Source organism: Panthera tigris, chromosome D3 (assembly GCF_018350195.1).
Source record: "Panthera tigris isolate Pti1 chromosome D3, P.tigris_Pti1_mat1.1, whole genome shotgun sequence".
Classification (NCBI taxonomy): Eukaryota; Metazoa; Chordata; class Mammalia; order Carnivora; family Felidae; genus Panthera; species Panthera tigris.
This window is the reverse complement of record NC_056671.1, coordinates 7,558,953-7,580,641: the sequence shown is the minus strand read 5'-3', so window position 1 is coordinate 7,580,641 and position 21,689 is coordinate 7,558,953. Positions and strand designations below refer to the sequence as shown.

At 54.6% G+C, this 21,689-nt stretch overlaps 2 protein-coding genes across 7 annotated transcripts in view; one reads left to right on the top strand and one right to left on the bottom strand.

Moving 5' to 3' along the window:
- The window catches only part of TMEM120B (transmembrane protein 120B), a 52,240-nt gene extending 34,841 nt beyond the window's left edge, over window positions 1-17,399 (top strand). The window contains exons 7-14 of one of the 6 annotated variants that reach the window (XR_006209857.1): window positions 2,245-2,310; window positions 2,808-2,869; window positions 4,272-4,364; window positions 5,480-5,544; window positions 5,893-5,961; window positions 6,490-7,610; window positions 14,499-15,196; window positions 16,932-17,399. Coding sequence is in view for 1 of the 6 variants with exons in the window: in XM_042962019.1 (XP_042817953.1) it covers window positions 2,245-2,310; window positions 2,808-2,869; window positions 4,272-4,364; window positions 5,480-5,544; window positions 5,893-5,961; window positions 6,490-6,603 (469 nt within the window). In the remaining 5 variants the exon portion in view is untranslated. Of the gene's footprint in view, window positions 1-2,244; window positions 2,311-2,807; window positions 2,870-4,271; window positions 4,365-5,479; window positions 5,545-5,892; window positions 5,962-6,489; window positions 9,673-14,498; window positions 15,971-16,931 lie in introns of those variants that run through there. The other 5 variants (XR_006209856.1, XR_006209858.1, XR_006209859.1 and 2 more) reach the window with 5 other exon arrangements.
- RHOF (ras homolog family member F, filopodia associated) lies at window positions 9,565-20,609 on the bottom strand. The gene is made up of 5 exons (XM_042962020.1): window positions 20,183-20,609; window positions 19,817-19,904; window positions 10,787-10,896; window positions 10,565-10,699; window positions 9,565-9,729 (listed from the first exon to the last, which is right to left on the bottom strand). Exons 1-5 carry the CDS (start codon window positions 20,306-20,308, stop codon window positions 9,565-9,567), a joined length of 624 nt encoding a protein of 207 aa, XP_042817954.1. The 5' UTR covers window positions 20,309-20,609.
- Between the last annotated feature and the right edge of the window lie 1,080 nt (window positions 20,610-21,689).

Genomic DNA, 21,689 nt, shown 5'->3' with positions numbered 1-21,689 from the left:
AACTCAAACCCACTTACTAAGACAATGCAAGTTAAAACCTCAATGACACAGTAATTTTCACCTAATAAGAAATTTTAAAACTTGGAATCCAGCATTGGTGAGGGTTTGGGGAACCAAATTTCTACTGGCCAGTCCTTGGGAGGAAGGAGCCCAGCTACTCCCAGGCTGCATTTGGCAAAGCAAATCATTGCCACATTGTGTTCAGGTAACTGAGCTCTTAAAGGCTGGAGATCAGAGGCCAGAGACAAGACTCAAGGACTTCGAAGGTTAAAAGGTTTGCGGGTCCAGCTTTCATCCTAGGCTGGAACATTGACACTGAGGAGGGATTGACAGTGAGGCTCCCTCCCGTCCTGTGGAGTGAGAGCCCTCAGTTGGGGGAGCACTGGGTTCTGAAAACAGGGTTCCCACAGCTTCTGGACTGGACACAGGAAGTCCAGGGCTGGTCAGGGCCCTGCTGTATATGGAGGAGCAGATGAGCCCAGGGCATGGGCTCCCAGGGAGAAACTGTCTGGGACGATGTGAGATGCTGTGTGGACAGTCTGTCATTTCTCTGTGTCTGCGTGGGATAACGTAGGTAGCTCCAGCTCTCTGTAAGTGTGTGTGTGTGTGTGTGTGTGTGTGTGTGTGTGTGTGCGCGCGTGTGCGCTGTGTTTATTCAACACACTGAGCACCTGCTCTGAGCCAGGTGTCACAGATACATCCATGAAGAAGACAGACAAAATTGCTGCTTTTCTGATGTTTACATTTGGGGAAGAGGGTTCAGAGAACAAACAAGGGGAAAAAAATGAGTAATTTCAGATAGTGGTAAGCACCGTGAAGAAAATGAAACAGGGTGGTGTCGTGTAAAGTGGGGCTGCCTGTCTGTTTTAGATAAGGTAGCCGGAGGCCTTTTGGGGGAGGTGACAGTTGGTCCAAAACTTGAATTTGGATCAGGAGCCAGGCAGGCCAAGTTCTTGAAGCAGAGAGAACAGCAAGTACAAAGTCCCTGTTAGACAAAATACCACAGGCTGGGTGATTTAAACAACAGAAATCTATTTTCTTGTAGTTCTGGAGGCTCGAAGTCCAAAACAAGGTGAGGTGCCAGCAGGATTGGTTTCCCCTAAGGCCTGTCCCTGGCTTACAGATGGTCACCATGGCTTCATGTGGCCTTTGGGGGCTTGAACTCTGAGCTCTGAGGTCAAGAGTCTGACACTTAACCACCTGAGCCACCCAGGTGCCCTTTTTTAAAATTTTATTTTAAGTTTATTTATTTTGAGAGAAAGACCGAATGCACAAGTGGGAGAGGGGCAGAGAAAAGGAGGGACAGAATCCCAAGCAGGCTTTGTGTCATCAGCACAGAACCTGATGTGGGGCTCAAACCCACAAACTGAGATCACGACCTGACCTGAGATCAAGAATCGGGTGTTGTTTGATTTTTAATTTTTAAAAATATTTTTATTTTTGAGACAGAGAGACAGAGCATGAGCAGAGGAGGGGCAGAGAGAGAGGGAAACACAGAATCTGAAGTAGGCTCCAGGCTCCGAGCTGTCAGCACAGAGCCCGACGCGAGGCTCGAACTCACAGACTGTGAGATCATGACCCGAGCTGAAGTTGGACGCTTAACCGACTGAGCCACCCAGATGCCCCAAGAATCGGGTGTTTAACCGACTGTGCCACCCAGGCACTCCCCTATCACCTTTTTTTAAACCTTAATTAACTCTTTAAAGTTCCTACTTCCAGGGGTCCTTGGCTGGCTCAGTCAGTGGAGCGTGTGACTCTTGATACCTGGGTCGTGAATTTGAGCCCCATGTTGGGTATGGAGATTACTTAAAATAAATAAAGTTCCTATCTCCAAAACCAGTCACATTCTAAGGTACTGGGGGTTAGGGCTGCGACATAGGAATTTGAGAGACACAATTCAACCTATAACAGGACCTGAGGTACCAATGGGCTTGTCAGGTTCAAGGAGAGGACAGGGAGACAGGGCTTGAAGCTGGGGTGTGATTAGGGATGTGTTCTTAGGGTAGTGGGAAGCCCCTGGGGGCCCGAGTCCTTCTGTGGGTCTCATGGCCAATCTGTGAGTGGTTTATGTGTGATTGTGCATTTCTGTAGGACAGAGAAAAGCGCAGAGTCATGGCTTAGGTCTATTTCATGGCTGTTTCTGGGCCGCAGAGCAGGAACCACCCCCCCCCCCCAAGTCTGAGAACAAGAGCCACCTGTGTTTCCTTCCCCACCTGAGCTCCTTTTCCTTGTCCTCTCTCTAAGAATTAAAGGCTGGTGGGTGTCTCACCACTACGTGTCCACGTTCCTCTCTGGAGTGATGCTGACCTGGTGAGTCTCATGGGGGTCCATGAATGGGGGAAGCTGGCGGTAGGCAAGGGGGCACCTTCGGGGCTCCTGGCCTGGGCTGACTTTTGGGCCAAGAAGGAAAGCGTGAGCTTATAGCCAGGCTGCAGGGATCCCCCAGGCCCGCTGGGAGGTTTCTGGGGAGGTCCCAATGGCCTGCTGGCTGAGGCAGAGGTAACAGGGAGCGACAGATAGAGCACACGGATGAGGCTCCAAAGGAGACAGATGGAGGGAGTGGGAATCAATAAGAACTTAGGCTTCAGAATGATGATATGTGTCCCCAGGTTGTAGAACGGGCTTAAAGCAATGACGGAAGTAATCTGGTCCAGCCTGAGAGACACTGGTGCTGAAGAAGGGCAGAAATCAGGGACCTCCGTTTAATTTTAAAAGCTTTTCTCTCTTAGTTGGAATAGAGAGGGACAAGGATGAATGTCTGATTTCACAGCATGCCTCACCTTTGCTTTTCCCCCACTTCTCTGCAGGCCTAACGGATTAATTTATCAGAAGTTTCGTAATCAGTTTTTAGCGTTTTCCATTTTTCAGAGTGAGTGTCTCTTGCCTAGATTGGGGGGAGGGGGCATGGTTTCCTGTGGCTTTCACTGATGGAGGCCCCTGTCATCCCTCCTCCCTTGTGAGGGGTATGTCTGGTGTGGAAGGGAGCTCCAGGCAGGGGAGGATCCCAGGAATCCAGGAAAGAGGCATCTCCCCCCAGATCACTGCCCCATCCTGGGGTAGGGGCAGCCTGACCACCCTCACCCCTAGAATCCCCCACCACTGCCTTTTCTTCCACATGTCACAACTGGACTAGTTGTGACTTTTGTGAACTGAGTGGTGTTGAAGGCACAACTCAAAATGGAAATAGAGTATATGTTCTTTTTCTCATTTAAGAATAATTCTGGATTTATGTACAGTGAACTGGTCCCAGAGGTCACCTCTGGGAATTGGAAGCTTGGATAGTTGGGAATAGCAACAGAGAGTTCTATTTTTCATCCAGTACCTGTTTGTTCCCTTTGAATTTTATAGTGTGTGTGTATTGCCAATTAAAACAATACAGTTTTTTTTTTTTACATTTTTTTAAAATTTTTTATTTATTTTTGGGACAGAGAGAGACAGAGCATGAACGGGGGAGGGTCAGAGAGAGAGGGAGACACAGAATCGGAAACAGGCTCCAGGTTCTGAGCCATCAGCCCAGAGCCCGACGCGGGGCTCGAACTCACGGACCGCGAGATCGTGACCTGGCTGAAGTCGGACGCTTAACTGACTGCGCCACCCAGGCACCCCTTTTTACATTTATTTTTAATGTTTGTTTATTTTTGAGAGAGAGAAAGCACGTGAGCAGGGGGGAGGCAGAGAGGGGGACAGAGGATCCGAAGCAGACTCTGTGCTGACAGCAGACAGCCAGATACAGATACGGGGCTCAGATATGGGGCTCGAACTCACGAACTGTGAGATCATGACCTGAGCCCAAAGCAGGAGTCAGATACTTAACGGACTGAGCCACCCAGGTGCCCCCATGATGGGTATTTTTCTGTGTCAATACAGAGAAGGCTATCTCTTCATTTTTAGTAACTACTAAGTATCTCATTGTATGAAAATGTCTCTTGCTGTCTTAGCATTACACACAGCTCCCAGCATGATGCCACCATTCCAACAAGTATCTATTGAGTGCCCACTGCATGCTTAGGAAAGCTCTAGAAGTTTCTAGCCTAATTGGTGCTTAGCTGGGTCTTCAGATAACCTGCTCCTATTGTATTCTGGATAAGGCATAAAGTGGGTTCAGGCTGAGTGTGTGTGTGTGTGTGTGTGTGTGTGTGTGTGTGTGTGTGTGTGTGTGTGTGTTGGGAATGGGAGGGGGCTGCCCTCTGGGCAGTGAAGACCCCTGGGTCTGAACAGAGCTGGTGCCGGGTCCTGCAGGCTCTGAGCCTGGTGCTGTGCTCCCCCTGCAGGCTGTGTCCAGTTCCTGCAATATTATTACCAGAGGGGCTGCCTCTACAGGCTGCGGGCTCTGGGAGAGAGGAATCATCTGGACCTCACGGTGGGTAAGTAGCCCAACCTGGGGGTAGGTAGACGAGTACTGGCCCCTCCTTGCTCCCCCAGACCTCACCCCTAACTTCCTACACTGGGAGCACAGACCAATAAAAACATAATAAGACCTACCACACACAAAACCAGGGCTGCTGGCCTCTTGCCTAAGTTGCTTTTCATAATTCATCATGGATTCTGTTTCAGCTGACAAGCTTGAGGCCAGCTGTGTGCCAGGCCTTGATGCATGCTTCTGTCTTACCAAGTGTCTATTTTTTTTAATCTGTGTTTTATATTATAATGCTAGCCTAGTGTTGTGCATGTATAATTTGTGTATAATATACCTACATATAAATATATATAGACACATATGTATATACATTGGGAAGGTGTGCTTAATTTTTAAAAATTTTTTTTAAATTCTCTTTTAATGTTTATTTTTGAGAGAGAGAGAGAGTGGGGGAGAGGCAGAGAGAGAGGGGGGACAAGAATCTGAAGCAGGCTCCAGGCTTTGAGCTGTCACAACAGAACCTGACACGGGGCTTGAACTCATGAACCATGAGATCATGACCTGAGCCGAAGTCGGACGCTTAACCGACTGGACTACCCAGGCGCTCCTTTTTTTTTTTTTAACTCATGGGGCGATTGCCCAGTCAGAAGAGCTTAAGAACTCGTTTCGACTTTCACAGAAAACTCATAAAATTCTGCCATCTTTTGAGATGGTCATTTTCGTTGAATTACTCTGCAACGTAGGCCCTACTTTGTCAGGACTCAGTTGAAGTGATGCATGCAAAAGTCCATTATAAAATGCAAAATTCTGTGCAAATTAAAGAACTTATTAAAACACAGTGCCTGTCATGTCAGCTTTCTGCAAGTGTCATCCAGCTCTAGGAGTTCTTGGTGACTTGAGGCCTGAGAGCAGTCAGGCCTGGTGCCAGGTGTTCTGCATGTGCTCTGGGTGATTTTCATAGCTGAGTGCTCACCCATCCACGAGAGGAGAGGGTTGTCCTCCCTGCCCCGTGTGGCTAGTCTCGGGGTGACTGGTGTGGCTAGGCCGCAGGCGCCTGGTGGGGCTGTGGGGGCAACTGAACCCCCTCACATGGGCCCTTGGCTTCCTCCTTCCTCTCCACAGAAGGGTTCCAGTCCTGGATGTGGCGGGGCCTCACCTTCCTCCTGCCTTTCCTGTTCTGTGGCCATGTGAGTCCCCCTGGAGTTTGTGGGTGTCCCCTGCTCTGGGCTGACCCTGGGAACGGGAGGTCTTCAGGCCTCTCCCACATTCACCAGCCATCCCCGGGCTGGGCCCTATAGGGTCCTGGGATGCCAAAGGCAAGAGACAGAAGTGGCCCTCAGCACCAGCATGCTGATTCCCACATCTTCAGGGTGTTCTGGCATAGGGTGGCCCCAGTTTCATTTTGGGGGGTTCTCAGTGTCTTGGGATAGGTGATACCAGAACCTTGGGGGAGGCTGGCCCACTCCCTGGGGTTCCCCATGTGGGACTCCAGGGGAGTCTGTTGGGACAAGCGGCGCCTGCCTCCCTCTCTCCAGTTCTGGCAGCTCTACAATGCCGTCACGTTGTTTGAGCTCTCCAGCCACGAGGAATGCAGAGAATGGCAGGTATGGGGTGTGTGTGTGTGTGTGTGTGTGTGTGTGCGCGCGTGTGTGCGTGTGCGTGTGCGCTGGCGGGTGGCAGAGGGTGTCCTGCAGAAGGCTGGGCCAGCTTGGAGAGAATTCTTTCCTCAGCTACCTCTTGATTCCCCACCATGGGGCCCTGTGCTCAGAGCTCCCTGCTACTGGGGCCTGGGAGACTGGGAGGGAACTCGGGAAGCCGCGGAACCCCTAAGTGGTCTGAGAGCCCTATTGAATGCTATGGGTGGGGAGGGGAGGGGGCAAGAGAGAAGCCATCTCCAACCCTCCGTGACCCTGAGGATTCACAGCCTTCACACAGTTGGCCCAGATCTCTGCTTTCTGCTGGTGGAACCCCGCAGTTTTCTGGCAGCTTACGCTAAGGGGGTCGCGAGGTCACGGAGGCAGAGTGGGCATCTCAGCCGGGAGCCGATCTGAGCTGGCTCAACCTTTTCCTCCTTTCCCCTCCCCCGTGCTGGGCCTTCCCCTGTCTTCCCGCACGCCCCTGCCCCTGCCCAGGTGTTCGTGTTGGCGCTCACTTTCCTTGTCCTCTTCCTTGGCAATTTCCTGACCACACTCAAAGTCGTGCACGCGAAACTTCAGAAGAACAGAAACAAAGGGAAGAAGCTGTGAGCCAAGGGACCTGTGCACCCCCAGCCCCTGGGGTTCAAGACTGCAGGGGGTTCCAGCTGGCACCTGGCTGCACCTGATTTCCTCCCCACAGTGTCCTTGGCCACTGCAGCAGCCACCTCAGGGGCCAGCGCATCACTGGTAGAAGGGCCAAGGCCCTGGTCCCCGGTGGACAAGAGGAATGTGGCCCCTGCCCGTCTGCACAATGTTAGCCTGCTCAGCCTCCCTATTTATGACATATTTAACACGGGGTCCTCCCGACTGCCCTAGAATCCGCAGTCTTCCCTCGCTGCCCTCTCATGGCTGAGACTGGGTCAGTCTTCCTGGGCAGGGGCCTAAAGCCTCAGGGAGCCCCTCAGGTTGGGGTTTGGATGTGCCTCGCTGGAGTGCCGACCTGCTACTTACTGAGTCCCCAGCAGGTGGAAGGAAACCCCTCGGCGTCCTCTGGAGCCTCCCTCCCCGGGGCAAACCGGCAAACCGCTTCCGCTGTAAGCTCTCCTGGCCTCCGCTGCTCCATGGTGGGGTATTTAAGTTCTCAGAGAATCACTGTCTGTCTGTGCCTGGTGCTCTTTGTGCTTCCTCTCCCTCCTGCTGGCCACCTGGGGAGAGGTGCCCTGCCTCCCCGAGGGCCTGGTCCCTGGGGTGGGCCTGCGGCGAGGGGGGTGCTGCTACCACCAGAGGGCGCCCCAGCCTTGGCATCACTTGGGTGGTTTGAGATCGTTTGGTGTTGGGTTTTTTTGAATTTGAAAGTTTGGCTTCCTGACCCCCACCCCTCAGCCCACCTTCCTGAATTCTTGCAGTGAGTGGGACCCTTACTTTCAGCGCTGGCTGGGACTTAAGCCATCACAGAGCTCACCCACCCTCCCCCTCAGGTTCTAGAATGTTGGTGGGGAGAGTCTGAGCAGGCTCACTTCTGGGAGGTGGCACTTGGAAGCCAGGACAAGTCCGCTGGTCACCTTGTGTCGGATTCTGTACTTGAATGCTTGTGGGGACGATGAAGAAGCTAGCAGGTTTGGTTGAACGTTCGGCGCCTTCTCCCACACGCGAGCCTCAGCTGCCTTTAACTATTTCCCTACAAACCCCCTCTGACCAGAGTTCAGGGCTGGCATCCACAGTCATGCTTTGGCTCTCAGGGGAGTTTAAGCTTCTTTTTTAATTGTTACATTTTTAAAATATGAAATTTCCCCTCCACCCCAGTAAGGGTCCACATAAAAACCCAGATTTCTACTTTCCCTAGAAAAATGGAAAGATCTGTCAACATTCCTACAGGGCAGTTCTTGGCTGGGCTGAGCTGCCTGCCTAGGATGGGGTGCTTGCTTTCTAGTATGCCACAGACCCACCACTCCCTTTTGTACCTGTCCTGTTTCACTCGTTTGCACCTCCCATCTGGCCCTAAGGCACTTGAGTTTTCCCTAGACTAGGAGTCGGTAAACTTTTTCTGTAAAGGGCCAGATGGTAAGTAAATATTTGAGGGCCAGATAATCTGTTACAACTACCTTAGCCTGCAGTTGTAGGGCAAAAGCAGCTAATGCATACATAAATGCTGTGTCCCATTTGGCTGTGTCCCAACAAAACTTTATTTACAAAAACAGGCAGCTGCCAGATTTGGTCCACAGACTATACGGTTTGTGGACCTCCGTCCTATATCATTTGTCCATGAGGCCTTGGATTGACGACGCTCTTGACTCCCCAGGTCATGGCAGGGCCTTGGGGAACCTGTGTGAGGTGGGTGGAATACAGAAGTCTCTTTCCCTAGCAATTGACTTCAGAGAGGCTCAGGCTTAGTGGGGCTGAGGCAGGAGATCCCGGGGAGGGCAGGAGGCACCTGAAGCCGTTATGCTGCGTTCAGTAAGGCTGACTCCTGGCTCACTCGGGAAGCAAGCAGCTCTCAATCTGTGGGGCATTAGAATCACCTGGGGCACTTGTTTAAAAGCTCCCGGAAGTGACTGCAGACCTTCCAGGAGGAGGTTCGGTGGATCTGCAGCTGGGGGTTAAGTGTGTTTTCACAGGAGGTCAAGGGGGTCTCAGCTCCAGAACTCCACATCCTGGCAGAAGTGGAGGCTGTGAGGGACAGAGGAAACTTGATGACTATTAAAATGAGCCAGTGCCGTCCTTTTGCAGATAGGGAGATAGTCCACAGAGAGGAGTGACTTCCCCAAGGTCACTCGGAGCCAATGTCACTTTCATCTCAAGTTCCTGGCACTGGGGGGTTGCAGGTGAGGAGACCCTGAGCAGAGGTTGGATGTGTGGTCCAGGGTACTTTTTGCTTTTTGAGAGAGTTTCTTGTCCCCTGGTGGCCCAGCCAAAGGCTGAGACTGGAGTCCTCTGTGGGGGGGCCGGGGCCACTGTTGGCCCCCGTGTCCGGGGCTGGTGCCTGTGTTGTCCCGATAGGCCCCTATCCCATCGTGGTCCCCGAGCTCCTGGAGGAAGGAAGTGAGGAGCTGGAGAGTGCAGCCGTGCCTATCTCCAGAGCCCAGGGAGGCGAGGCGGGTGACATGGGAGCAGCGGTCTTGGGGGGGGGGGGGGGTGTGGAACGCTGACGAATCCACACTTATCCACGTACCAGATGTAGTTCTTTGTTTTAAGCATAGGTTTTGAGGACCTATTGGGTGTGCAAAGGGGGATACACGTGGCTGGGGGGAGGCCGCGTACTCCTGAGTCCTGGGGACATATGCCGGTTCCAGGTACAGAGGGACTGAGTCCAGCACCCTCACCCACCTCCATGCGGGCCACAGCTCCAGTGTGAACCCAAAGGTGAGTTCATGGTCAGAGCCGCAGCTGGGAAATAAGAGATCTTCAGAATGTTCTAAGAGTCTAACCAGAGGCTCCAGACACAAGGAGACACCCACCTCCAGGTGCCCTTGGAAAGCTGGGGATGGGGCAGGATCTCGGGGTATAATCCGGGGCTGGTGGCCTGGCCCCTGTCAGTCTTGCCCTGAGGGCTTTGTGCCCTACCCAGAGGGGTCAGAGCAGCAGGCACAACCGGTGTTGTTTCTGCCGCTGTGCTTTCTTCAGAGCACTGAGGGCAACCTTGGCGGCCTCTCGGAAAACGTCCTCCACATTCTCCCGAAACTTGGCAGAACATTCTAGGTAGAGGGCGGCTCGGATCTGTTCGCAGGCGCTCTGACCCTGGGTGGGCGGGAAGGGCTGGCATTAGATGAGGGGCCTGGAGCACGGGGCACCTCCTGACACCCCCTCATGGATCTGGGGACTTGGATCTGGCTCTGGGGGGCCCCCCGGGGCGGGGCAGAGGTCTTGGTGTGGAGCCCCCTTCTCCCTATCCCGGGCCCAGCCCCCACCAGTGTGGGTGGATGGAACATAAAGGCCCGTCTGGTGTGGCCTCAGGGCTGCAGCTGCTGAGAGAAGCGTCCTGTCCACCTTCAGGCAGAGAGGGGGCCGGATCCCGACAACTGTGTCTGCCAGGCCTCTGCCGAGCTAGGGGCCTCCAGACACAAAGGGCTTCCTACTTGCCTCTCTCCTCTTCTCCAGAGCACAACTAAGGAAACGGCTTGCTAGGAGAGTAAAAACTCTCTCTTCTAACATTTGCTTTTATTAATGCTTCTTTTTATTAAACTTTCTTACCAGTGTTCTTTGTGTTCCTTTTATCGTCCCGTGCCTCACCCAGAAAGCCGCAGGGTTTGGTTTTGCCCGTGACTCTCGTGGGTAGGGGAACCCTGCTTTTGAACAAGGCCTGCCTCTCCAGTCCCCTCTGGCAGACAGGACAGGATGGTGGTTAAGCACCCAGACTCCGGAGCCAGAGTGGGGCAGGATCCTGGCGATACGCTGCAGGTTAGCTGTGTGGCTCTTAACCTCCACTTAACCTCTCTGGGTCTCCACTTCTCTCCCACAAAATAGGGGATGCCAACAGAACACGCCTCAGCATTATAAGGATTAAAGGAGGCAGGGAAGAAGAGGGCGGAGAGGAGGGAAATGGAGGGGGAGAGAGGGGAGACCCCCTACCGACCTGCATGTAGGTGATGGGCTCCAGCTGGGCCGCCCTGAGCTTCCGCAGCTGCTCCTTGTCCTTCCTCAGGTCTGTCTTGCAGCCAATGAGCACCGTGGGGGTCCCACGGCAGAAATGTGTGACCTCAGGGAACCACTGTGGAGGGAGAAGGCAGGCGTCAGGGCTGAGGCCAGATCCGTGGTCCCCACCCCTGAGGTAGGCTGGCTTGGTCGCGGGCCTCACCTTGATGAGGACGTTTTCATAGCTGGTGGGGTTCATGACGTCATAGCAGATGAGCACGAGGTGGGTGTTCTGGTAGGACAGGGGTCGCAGCCGGTCATAATCTTCCTGCCCTGAAACCGGAGGGTAGGTAGGGGTCAGGGAGGCACCACTTCCTTGTCCACCTGACTCCCCTGTCTGGGCTCCGATGGGCAAGGGGTTGGTGACTCTGTCTCTAAGGCCTCAGTTTCCTCGTCTGCAAGACAGAGGTGGCAACCCCCGGTAGCAAAGGTTACACGAGACGAAACCCATGCAGTGCCCAGAATGGCCTGATTACAGGGCGCTCAGGAGAAACTGGAGAAACTTGCTAGCGATTTTGCCCGTGACCATTACCGCTGCCCCCTTGCCCTGGCACCCAGGTTAGAGAGAGAGAGGCCGAATCCCTCCCCTCCCTGAAGGCTCAGGGGCTGGTGGGGCCCAGGCCACTGTGGGGCCGGGCAGGCAACCAGCACAGCTGCTGTCAAGCTCACCACACTCAGACTCACGTGGGGAGACTGAACACCCCTCCCCCAGCAGACTGAATCAGAGGCCAAGGCTGAGTGTGGCTTTTGAATGTTTTTAGTAATTTTTTCTATTGACAAGTTCAAACTTAAAAGTTGCAAAAAGGGTGCCAAGAACGCCCTCAGATCTCCGAGTGTTTACACTTTGCTCCAGTTGCCCTTTCTATATGTAAACACGTGAGCCACGCCAGAGTAATAGCCGGCGTCCTGCTTCTTCACCCCAGGACAGTGCCCCGCGGATTTTCTAAGAACGAGCACATTCTAGATCACCTCCCATAGTACAGGTATCAAACGTGAGCAACCACCACTGACGCTGTTCTCTAGCCAAACCCACAGGCTGTACTCAGGTGTCACCGGTGATGTCCCGTAGGGGGGTTGCTGTGGTCCAGAAGCAGGCCCAGGGTTACGCCCTGCACTTGGTCACCCTATGCCCTAGCGTTCTTAAAGGCACAAAGGTGACCTCCTTCCATTACTTGGGACGCAGAGGCCCAGGAATCCCCTGCCCCTACCCCGGCGAGGCGCCAGCCTACCCTCTGGCTCCCTCCCTGCCAAAGTTGGCCTTTCCACTGAAGGTGGACAGACCACATCCTGCTCCCGCCCCCCAGCTGCTGCCAGGATACTGCCACCTTCTCCCTTCCCACTGGTTCTCCCTCAATCCAGGACCCCTGAGGGTGTGCAGTGAACGGCAGCCACAGCTATGGCAGTGGCTGGGCCAGGAGGACTCCATGCAGCCATTCAGCCCGAGTCCCCCCAACACTGTCAGGGCCCAGCGGACTCAGATTCTTCTTTCCTTATCACCACAAAGCTGGAGAAATCCTCGTACAATGGTGGGAAACAGGCCAGGATGCTGCTTCAGCTCATCTCCAAACTGTCCCCTCTCCTAATCTTTGTCCATGTCCTTCTAGACCTGTGCTGTCCCATAGGGTAGTCACTAGCCCCATGTGGCTATTTAAGTTAATTAACATTAAAAATTCAGGTTCTCCCTTGCACTAGCTACATTTCAAGTGATTCATCGCCACACAGGGCTAGTGGCTGCCGTAAATGGGCAGCTCAGGTGCAGGACCTGTATCACTGAAGAGAAGTTCTATTGGATAGCATGGCACCATCCGAGCCACAGCTGGTCGCCCATGATCTCCTGCTGCCTCTTAACAATCCACTCTCCCTCCACCCAGCAGCTGGATGAATCTAAAACGCGACTGAAATCCTGCCTCTCTCCCCTCAAAGGAAAAACATCTTCGATAGGGGCACCTGCATGGCTCAGTTAAGTGTCTAACTTTTCGGTCTTGGCTGAGGCCACGTTCTCACAGTTCGAGAGTCCCAGTCCCGAGTCTGTACGGAGCCTGCTTGGGATTCTCTCTCTCCCTGCCCTTCCCCTGCTCACTCTGTCTCTCTCTCTCAAAATGAATAAACTTAAAAAATATATACCTTCAATAGCTCTCTATTGCCTTTTGTACTAAATCCAAACATCTCCCAGGGGTCCACATGACCTGCACCCACGGACCCTGACCTTATCTCCCTCCCCCCCACTGTTTCCAAACCCACCAAGCTCTGGTGCCTCAGAGCCTTTGTACTTGCTGTCTTCCCACACCTGGAATGCTTTTCAAATTTTTTTTTCACATTTTCTTTTTAGCATTATTTAAAAATATTCAGGCTGACAGTCCACATTATTTCCTTTTCTAGGATAATTGTCTCCTCTCTACTTCTACTTCAAATTGATACCCCCCTTATGCTTTATATGCTTTTTATTATTATTTTTTTAATGTTTATTTTTGAGAGAGTGCAAGCGGGGGAGGGGCAGAGAGAGGGGCATAGAGGATCCTAAGCAGGCTCTGTGCTGACAGTAGCGAGCCCAATGTGGGGCTCAAACTCATGAACCACAAGATCATGACCTGAGCCAAAGTTGGATACTCAACTGACCGAGCCACCCAGGTGCCCCACTTCTTCTTTTTTTTTCTTTTTTTAATGTTTTTTATTTATTTTGAGAGACTGCAGGGGAGGGGCAGAGAGAGGGAGAAAGAGAATCCCAAGCAGGCTCCTCACTGTCACTGCTCAACTTCATGAACCGTGAAATCATGACCTGAGCCAAAATCGAGAGTCAGACGCTTAACACGCTGAGGCACCCAGACGCCCTGCTTTAGACACTTCTTAGAGTGCTTTTGCCTAGGGACAGTTAAGAAATCCTTACAGCCACCACCCGATATGCTAGTCAAGAAGTTAAGAATGCTCCCATGTACACTGAGCTCAAAGAAGTGACCTGCCCGAGGTCATCAGTGAGCCAGGCAGGACTCAACCCCAGTTTATCAAGTTCTGGGTCAAGGATTCCTTCTGCTGATACCAGCAAGGCTCTATTCTGCTTTGCATTGTGCAAAAATAGGTTCTGGTCCTCCATGATTTAATGATGTTTCCTAATTCTGGCATAACATACATATCCATTCCCTGTTAGAAATATGGCAGGAGTAGGGGCACCTGGATGGCTCAGTCGGTTAAGCGTCCGACTTTGGCTCAGGTCATGATCTCGCGGGTCCTGAGTTCGAGCCCCACGTCGGGTTCTGTGCTGACAGCTCAGAGCCTGAAGCCTGCTTCGGATCCTTGTCTCCCTCTCTTCTGCCCCTCCCCCACTTACATTCTGTCTCTCAAAAATAAATAAACATTAAAAAAAAAAAATAAGGCCGGAGTGGACAAGTAGTTGTAAAACAGGCCTCTTGAGCTCCAACGGCTTCCCTCATCCTGACTGGCTGGCCCCTCAAGAGAGGCCGTCCCTCGTCTCTCACCACACAGAGTCTCCCCCACCCTGGGTGTCCACAATCCGTGCTCAGACACTGGTTTACTGCCTGTCTCCCCATGGACTGTAAGCACCCTGGGGGCAGGGACCATGTCTGTCCTCGCAAATAACCCCTGGCGCCCGGCAGGCGTCCAGTCAAGACTGGCTGGTTGTTGGCTGACGCTGTTCAGCTCTTGTCAGATGCAGCAGAGACCAGGGCCGCGACGTGCCAGGGGGTTTAGCAATTACGGCCTGTGAGGATTTCAGCAGAGCTGATGAGGGCAGAAGTCGGGCAGCCGTGGGTTGAAGGAGGAAGCCAGACCTAGCCTGCTCCCCTTTGGGGGCCTCTGCCCTTGCTGTTTCTAGAAGGTTCTTCCCCAGGTAGCGGCAAGGCTTGCTCCCTCCTTTCCTTCAGGTCTCTGCAGAAATGTCACCTCCTCGGGGCAGCTTTCCTGACTGCTCGGAGACAAAGCCTCCGACCCAGTCTGTCCCACGCCCGACCATGGCTTTATTATTCTTCTGAGTACGTATCACTACCTGACGTTTGGTTTGGGTTTGGCTTTGTCTCCCCACCACGAGCACGGTTGCCCCTGAGGACAGGGACCATCTCTGTCATCCCCTGGGATGCAGGTGCACGCAATAAACGTGTGGTGAGTGAACGAACGAATGAGTGGGTGAGTAGGTGTAACAATAATCTCCCCGGCTGTCAGCAAGGGCGTTTCACCTCGATCACCTGTGTTAATTTAAGCAGCCACCTGGGAGGTAAGCTGGGCGGAGAAAGTTCTTCCTGTTAGGAGCCCATGTGGCTGAGGGGGGGGACCTTTTGCAAGGTCATAGACAGGTTCCCTGTGAGCTGGAGAGCCAGCTCAGTCCCTAACTCCAAGGTCAGCTGCCGGCCGCGCCGCTCGAAAATGGCCAAAAATTCTCTCAGGGAGCCTTCCCCAAGATCCCGACTGGGAACTGACCTCTGGACCTTGTTTCCTCACAGATGGTCTCCTGACCTGTGAAACAACACACCTCGGCAGTGCTCACTCATGACGAAGGCTCGTTGTGCTCTCTCATGGCTTCATTTGAAGCCCGTGGCCTACACTACCTCATCACGATGCCAACAAGGTAGGGCTGTAGTTATCCCCATTTTAGAGATGCAAGAAAGTGTAGCACAGAGAGGTGAAGCGAGTTGCCTTAAGGTCACACAGCTAAGGGGACACTCTGTAAAAGACAGAGGACCGTAGGTGAGACTACTGGGGGTGCCTCTCTCAGTCCACTCGAGAGGGTAGGGAGCTGTCCTCACCCTACAAGCCCCAGGCCCGACCAAATAAGGCAAAGACTGCCAACACAGGTATCTCAAGAGAGAGGGGTTCTGGGAGGGGATGGGCAGCCAGCTCAGCTTCCAGCTCCCTCCTCCAGGTTGCCTTCCTGGCTTGACTGTGCCTGGCTCAACTTTCCCAAGATTCAGTGTGGACCTCCACGTGGGGACCAGGCCAACAAACGATGGACTCCCGCATGCTGTTGGCCTCATGTCCCCTCGGGAGGTGTGGAGTGTCCTGACACCTCTCCTCTATGAGTCAGGAGAGCCAGGCTACACTCAGACTCTCATTCCGTGACTCGGGTGCCTTCCCTCCCTGGACCTCAGTTTCCTTATCTGGCAAAGGGGGTGATAACCCTGCCCCTGATACTGGAAATAAAGGACTGGGAGGCTGAGCAATGTCGGACAAAGGGGAAGGACTGTTACTATGGTTACTATTGAACCAGAAACTTCTGGGTGGGGGGGGCTGGGCGAGGGGTTCTAACCCTGGATCTTTGGACCCACAAGTTTTAGGGGGCCCTCCAGCCACAAGGCGATACTAATACCCTCCCCATCTACCCACACTGATGCCAGGGCTTAAAGGGGCCAAGTCACCTGTCCAGAGGCACACCGGGCTTCCACTCTGGCCTCTGCAGATGAGCTTGCACGGAGTCACGTGCAAAAGGGCGCATTTGTTTCTGAAGAGGAAAGGTCTTCTGGGCCCCAGCTCCCCTTGAAGTGGCCCATCTTCCTGAAGCTGGCAGTGCAGTGGGGTGGGGAGGAAGTGAGGCTCTCGCCTAGCACGAGGGTATTTCCTTTGTGGGAAGGAGCTTTGCTGTGTCAGTCATCTCTGCAGGGGCAGGGATCGCTAAGGCCTGGAACCCGGTTGAGGAGAGAGGGTGTCACTGGGCCACAGTGGTCCCCAAATATTCTGGACCTACCAGAGCAGGTGGTTCCCAGCTCCAGCCAGGACGTCGGTCAGGGGAGGGGCGCAGGCAGCACGAGAAGGGGAAGCTGCCAGAAGAGGAACCCGTGTATTGCTACTGGGGCCCGCCCACCTGTGCTTCCTCCCCAGGCAGGAGGAGCTGGGCCGGGGCAGCCCCAGCCTGGAGCTGAGGCCACATTCTGACTGGCCCTTGGCTTCAGCTCTTCAAGCCTCCAGGGCTCCTCGCCCCTAGACACCCCTCTTGTCCCCGATTCCCTGTCTCACAACTCCTTTGCCCCCAACTTTTCCTATTGTTGCCATCTCAGGCTGGGAAGGGGACCACAGCCCCCCACCTCCCCGGGCAACCCCCATTCCATTCTGTGACACCCTCACCCTGGGGCCCACCCCAAGGCCCGCACAGCTCCATCTCTAGTTGGTGTCTTAACAGCCCACCTTGTCCCCACCTCCCTTCTGTCCAGGAAACTTCAGACCACACCACAGCTTCCTGCCTCTGACAGTGTCAGGGTGGGGTGGGGGGTGGGGGCAGGGGAGCCCGCCTCCCCCTCACCTGTCAGCACTAAGAGCTCCACCTCCCCTCAACCACCCTCAAGCCACTGTGTCTGTATCTGCTTCCGCAGGATGGAGATGCACAGCCAGACTGGCCTCCCACGTGACTCCCACAGACTGGCCTCCCCTGTGGCCAAGGTCCTGGGTGTGGAGAAATTCAGCCTCTCGGGGGCCACCCTGAGCCCACAGCTCTGGCTGATCAACCAGTGGTTGGTCAGAAAGATGCTACCCTGCACTCCCCTCCACCGCCCCACCATAGGGTTTAGCTCATCAGGTTCCAGAACCTTCTACAATAACTTTTACTAGACTCATCTCCAGTATAGTCATTCCCTTCACCCCCTTAGTCTCTATCTTTCTCTAGTAGGTCACCTGGCCACCCTTTTCTGCTGTTTATTTTTGATATCCATCTACCCCACAGGTAGAGAGGATCTCACTGCCTTTATTACACAGGACCTTCTCCAAGGGTGTCTCTGAATCCAGATTTATTCTTTCTATTCTTTTTTTTTTTTCCAATGCTTATAAATTTTTGAGAGAGAGAGAAAGAGCATGAGCAGTGGAGGGGCAGAGAGGGAGGGAGACACAGAATCTGAAGCAGGCTCCAAGCTCTAAGCTGTCAGCACAAGAGCCAGATTCGGGGCTCGCTTAACCAACTGATCCACCCAGGCGCTCCTCAGATTTATTCTTCATTCATTCCATAAGCGCCGTGCTGGGCACTTGGTGTGTAGAAGAGGAATGACCCAGTCTCTCCTTCATGTTCCTCACAACAGGGCTTCCTGGGTCACGGTAGGGCACCCTTGAAGAAACACCCATGTTTCTTTCTCCCTGAGTGTTCCTCCTTGGGCCGTCCTGCTGACTCTGAAGCCATTCTACTCCCCCGGGACTCCACTGAGAGGTTCAAACCCCAGCTCTGTTTTTCTGCTGCTTGGGAGAACCTTGCTGGGAGGGCAGGGCGGGGGCCAGCACAGATCTCTGCAGGCCACGGATTCAGAACAGGTTGGGTTTGGGTCTGAGCCTGAACGATGGTGGTGTGAGGGGGTGGTGCTTAAAAACTCACAACACTTAGTGAGCCCTTCCTAAGAGCCAGCCCCTGTGTTATACATCACATGGATCTAATTTACTCCTCAAGACTGTTTTAGCCCTGATTACAGAGGAGGAACCTGAGGTCCAGGTGTCCCCGATGACACACAGCCGAGGAGCCAGTGTCAACAAAGCCCAGGTCTGATTCCAAAGCATGTGGCAGGAAGATCGTTGTTGCCCTGGTGGCCGCCCTGGTGCCTCTGATGGCTGGGCCCGAAGTTCCGCCATCCCTCCCGCAGCACCTGTTAGCGCAAATCCTTCCTTACACCAAGCAGAAACTTCCAGAACCTCCACACCACAATCTGTCCTGACATGTTCTTTGAACATCCTTCTCTGGGCAAGGCCACGATGACCAGAAGTGGTCCCTGTGTTGGGTCTGATGGGGGAGGCTTCCACGAACAGTGAACCCCAGGGGCCCTGAGGGCAGAGGAAGGAGGAGTGACCACTCCCCTCTGACTCTCCCTGCTGCACCAGCACCCCACCCACAAAGTGGGGCTAATGGACCTGCCCCTCCCTGGGTCCCCAACAGGAAGCATGTGAAACTAAAAGTGTTCCAGCCACACCATGATTTTTACTGCTCCTAGAGCTATGTCCCTGGGAATTCCTCAACAACTTTTGGCTTTCTCAGTTCACAGGGCTGGAAGCACAGCCCTGCCCTGGGGGTAGCCCTTCGGGGTCCTCATCCAACAAGATGGGGCTCCTTAGAAGCCGCTACGGGCGGGAGCCACCATACAGTAAAGGCTGATGAAGTCAGGAACGGAGGAGGGGTCTGGGGGCCAGACAGTCCCTTTTCTGATTCTCTCCAGGGTGGCATGAGAGATCCACTGACAGGCTTGGGGTGGGGCATGTCTGGGTTTGGGCTCCGTCCTGTCCCGGGCCAGGGGAGACTTCCCCTTACACATACAAGGCTTGGCTGGCAGGGAAAAGGGCACCTGATGACATGGTTCCACGCAGATCACTAAACACTGAGTCACAGAGGTTGGGTGAGGTTCTATCCGGGGATCCTGACCTTTGTCCCCCAGTGTTGGCTGAGCCCAGAGGGGGACTGAGGGCAGGATGCAAGCTCCTTGGGGGCAGACCCCCCACCCCCTCCCTGCAGCTCCCAACAACAGGGACTCTAATATCTGACTCGATTCGCATAAATCCACTTGCTTTAGGAGCTGCAGGTGGCAGAGAGAACCTTATTTTGGACTTACGTTCCCTATAGCTCTGTTCCTTCCTCAGTGCTTGGTTTATTCGTAGGGAACCAGGAAGACACAGAAAACTGTAGCCACAAAATCCTAGAACCACAGGCTCAGAACTGTAGACCACAGAATTCCAGAGCCGTGTATTGTAGCCTATGGAATCCCAGAAGTGTGGAACTCAGAATCAATATCCACAGGACCCTGGAGCCTCAGGACTGTCAACCACAGAATCCCGGAGTCACAGGCTCTGATCTGTAGCATGGAATATTATAGACCCGACCCAGAAATTCAGCCCACAGAATCCCAGCATCAGTGGACTCAAACCTGCAGCCCACAGAGTCTTAAAGAGACCACAGCATGCAACACATGAAATCCTGGAACCATGGGGTGCAGAAGTGATGCCCACGGTTTTCTAGAACCACAGGAGAGGAACGAAGCCGTGGGTTCCCAGCATATCAGCGCTAGGAAGGTGGCGGAGGAGCTCATGTCATTCAAAGACCCTCCTTTCAAAGGGGCGACTGAGGCCCTCTGAGCTTCCAGGGCCACCCTGCCAGCGCCCCTCCGCAGCCTTCAGGAGTGACAGGATGTCAGGGCCCAAAGAGGCTGGTGGGGGTGGGGAGAATGCCCGGAGGGGGATACCCGGGCGGGGGAAACCCTTTGGACACCCGGGACCCTCGGCGCGCAGGCGCACTCACCAGCGGTATCGTATAGGTTCAGGGTCACCTCCTTGCTGCCCACATTCACTCTGGCCGTGTACTTCTCGAACACGGATGGGGCGTAGTGCTGTCGGAGAAGGGGTCGGGCTGGTTCTTAAGGGGTGCGACGGAGGCCCGGGTACGGCTGCACCGCCCGCCTTCTCCCCATCCAGCTCACCTCCCCTCACTCTGATGGGCTCTGGAATTCCCGAGGAAGAGCCCCGGGGTGGCGGCTGCCTCTCCGCGCGCTGGACGCCGGGGAGCCGGGGTCCAGGCTGAAGGCCGTCCGTCGCCCCCGATGGTCCCAAGCCCATTTCCCCCGTAGCCTAACCCTCACCCACCCCCCACCCCCCCGGCGGGCCTCACCTCAGGGAAGGAGCCCTGGCTGTACACCATGAGCAATGATGTCTTGCCGCAGCCGCCGTCACCCACGATCACAATCTTCAGCTCCTTCCTGCCCGGGTCCGGGCCCGGGGCCCCGGGGGCGTCCATAGCCGGGAGCCGGCGGCACTGGCAACAGCGCGCGGGACAGACCGCTGGGGCTGAGAGATCGGGGGCGGGGGCGGGATCCAGGGGCGGAGCTAGAGAAGCCCCTCCCACTTTGTGCAGGCATCGCCTCCGCCAGGCAGCCACCCGGGCCCACCTCCCAACCTGTCTTCCTTCTCGTTAGGGTCCTAGCCCGGTGCGTTCACCTGTCATTCCCAGAGAAACTGAGGCAGCCGAGAAACAGGAGCTCAGCCTGAAGCGCGGCTCCCACTCGCTCCCCTGCACGTCACGGCGCGCCCCCCACCGGCAAGATTCGATGGTTTCCGCGGTACCTCGCTGGGCACCCCTGATTGGCAGGCTCCGCCTTCTGGCAGGGCCCCTCTGATTGGTCGACTCGGCCTCCCCCATCTGACAGAGACTCTTTGATTGGCGGACCGTTGCCCCAGCACCAGAGTTCAGGAGACTGGGTCTCCAGCTCTGGGAAAAGCCCCCTCGCTTTGCCCCGCCCCAGCTGTGTGGCCTGGGGCAAGTCGGCTTCCGACCTCAGTTTCCCCACTAGGTAGGTTGGTCGAGCCAGGAAAGATGCTAGCACAGGGGGCGTGCCTGCCCACCTAGCCCAGCCCTACGGGCGCCAGTGTGGGTGCAGGTTGGGGGTGGGGAAGAGCGGTTCCCCTCACCTACCCCTCCCACTTCCCTAAGAGCGCAAGGTGGGCGTCTGGCGCCCTCTGGCGGGCAGTCATCTTGGGGCGGACGGCTTGGAAGGCAGGTGAACTCCGGGAACAATTTCCTTTGGGGGTTGGCCTCAAACCACGCGGGCGGAAGCCTCTTTCTAGCAGGGGCCAGAGGCGTGAACCGAGGAAGACACCGTCGAGGAAGGGATGGGGAAAGCTAGGACAGATCTAGTTGTGAGAAGCTGGGCCCATTGATAACTTCCACCCCACCCTTAAATTTGATTTGATTAAGCGCTCTCCAGCCATTAGCCACATATCTTCAGGCCACAAGCCAGGCAGTCTCATCAATCCTCCCACGCCCCTTGATTAAAACAACTATTTATTAAGCACTATGTGCAGGATAACACGGGGGCTGCTGGCTGAGACCACCCAACCCTTCCCTCCCTGCAACAGTCCTTCGCAAAAGCCAGGCTAGTGGTCAGGAGAGGCAGGAGACCCCTGGAGCCCGTGTGCGGCAAGCAGGCATTGAAGCATGGCTAAGTGAGGGAGAGGGGTCCAACCAGCTGGGGTAGGATCTCTGGTAGGTTCCTCAGAGAGGGCTAGGCAGGACTCAGGATCTTCTTGCCCCACCCCCACCCCATCCCCGGGAAGATTCTGAATTTCCAAGTTCTCAGTAAAGACCAAGTAAATTTTACTTCAGGGAGGAAATTGCCAAC

Coding starts and splice junctions, on each gene's coding strand:
- RHOF (XM_042962020.1), bottom strand. CDS start 20,308: ATGGACGCCCCCGGGGCCCCGGGCCCGGACCCGGGCAGGAAGGAGCTG. Junction 19,905..20,182: donor GCCAGGGCTCCTTCCCTGAG/GTGAGGCCCGCC, acceptor CTTCTCCGACAG/CACTACGCCCCATCCGTGTT. Junction 10,897..19,816: donor GAACCTATACGATACCGCTG/GTGAGTGCGCCT, acceptor CTCCGGTTTCAG/GGCAGGAAGATTATGACCGG.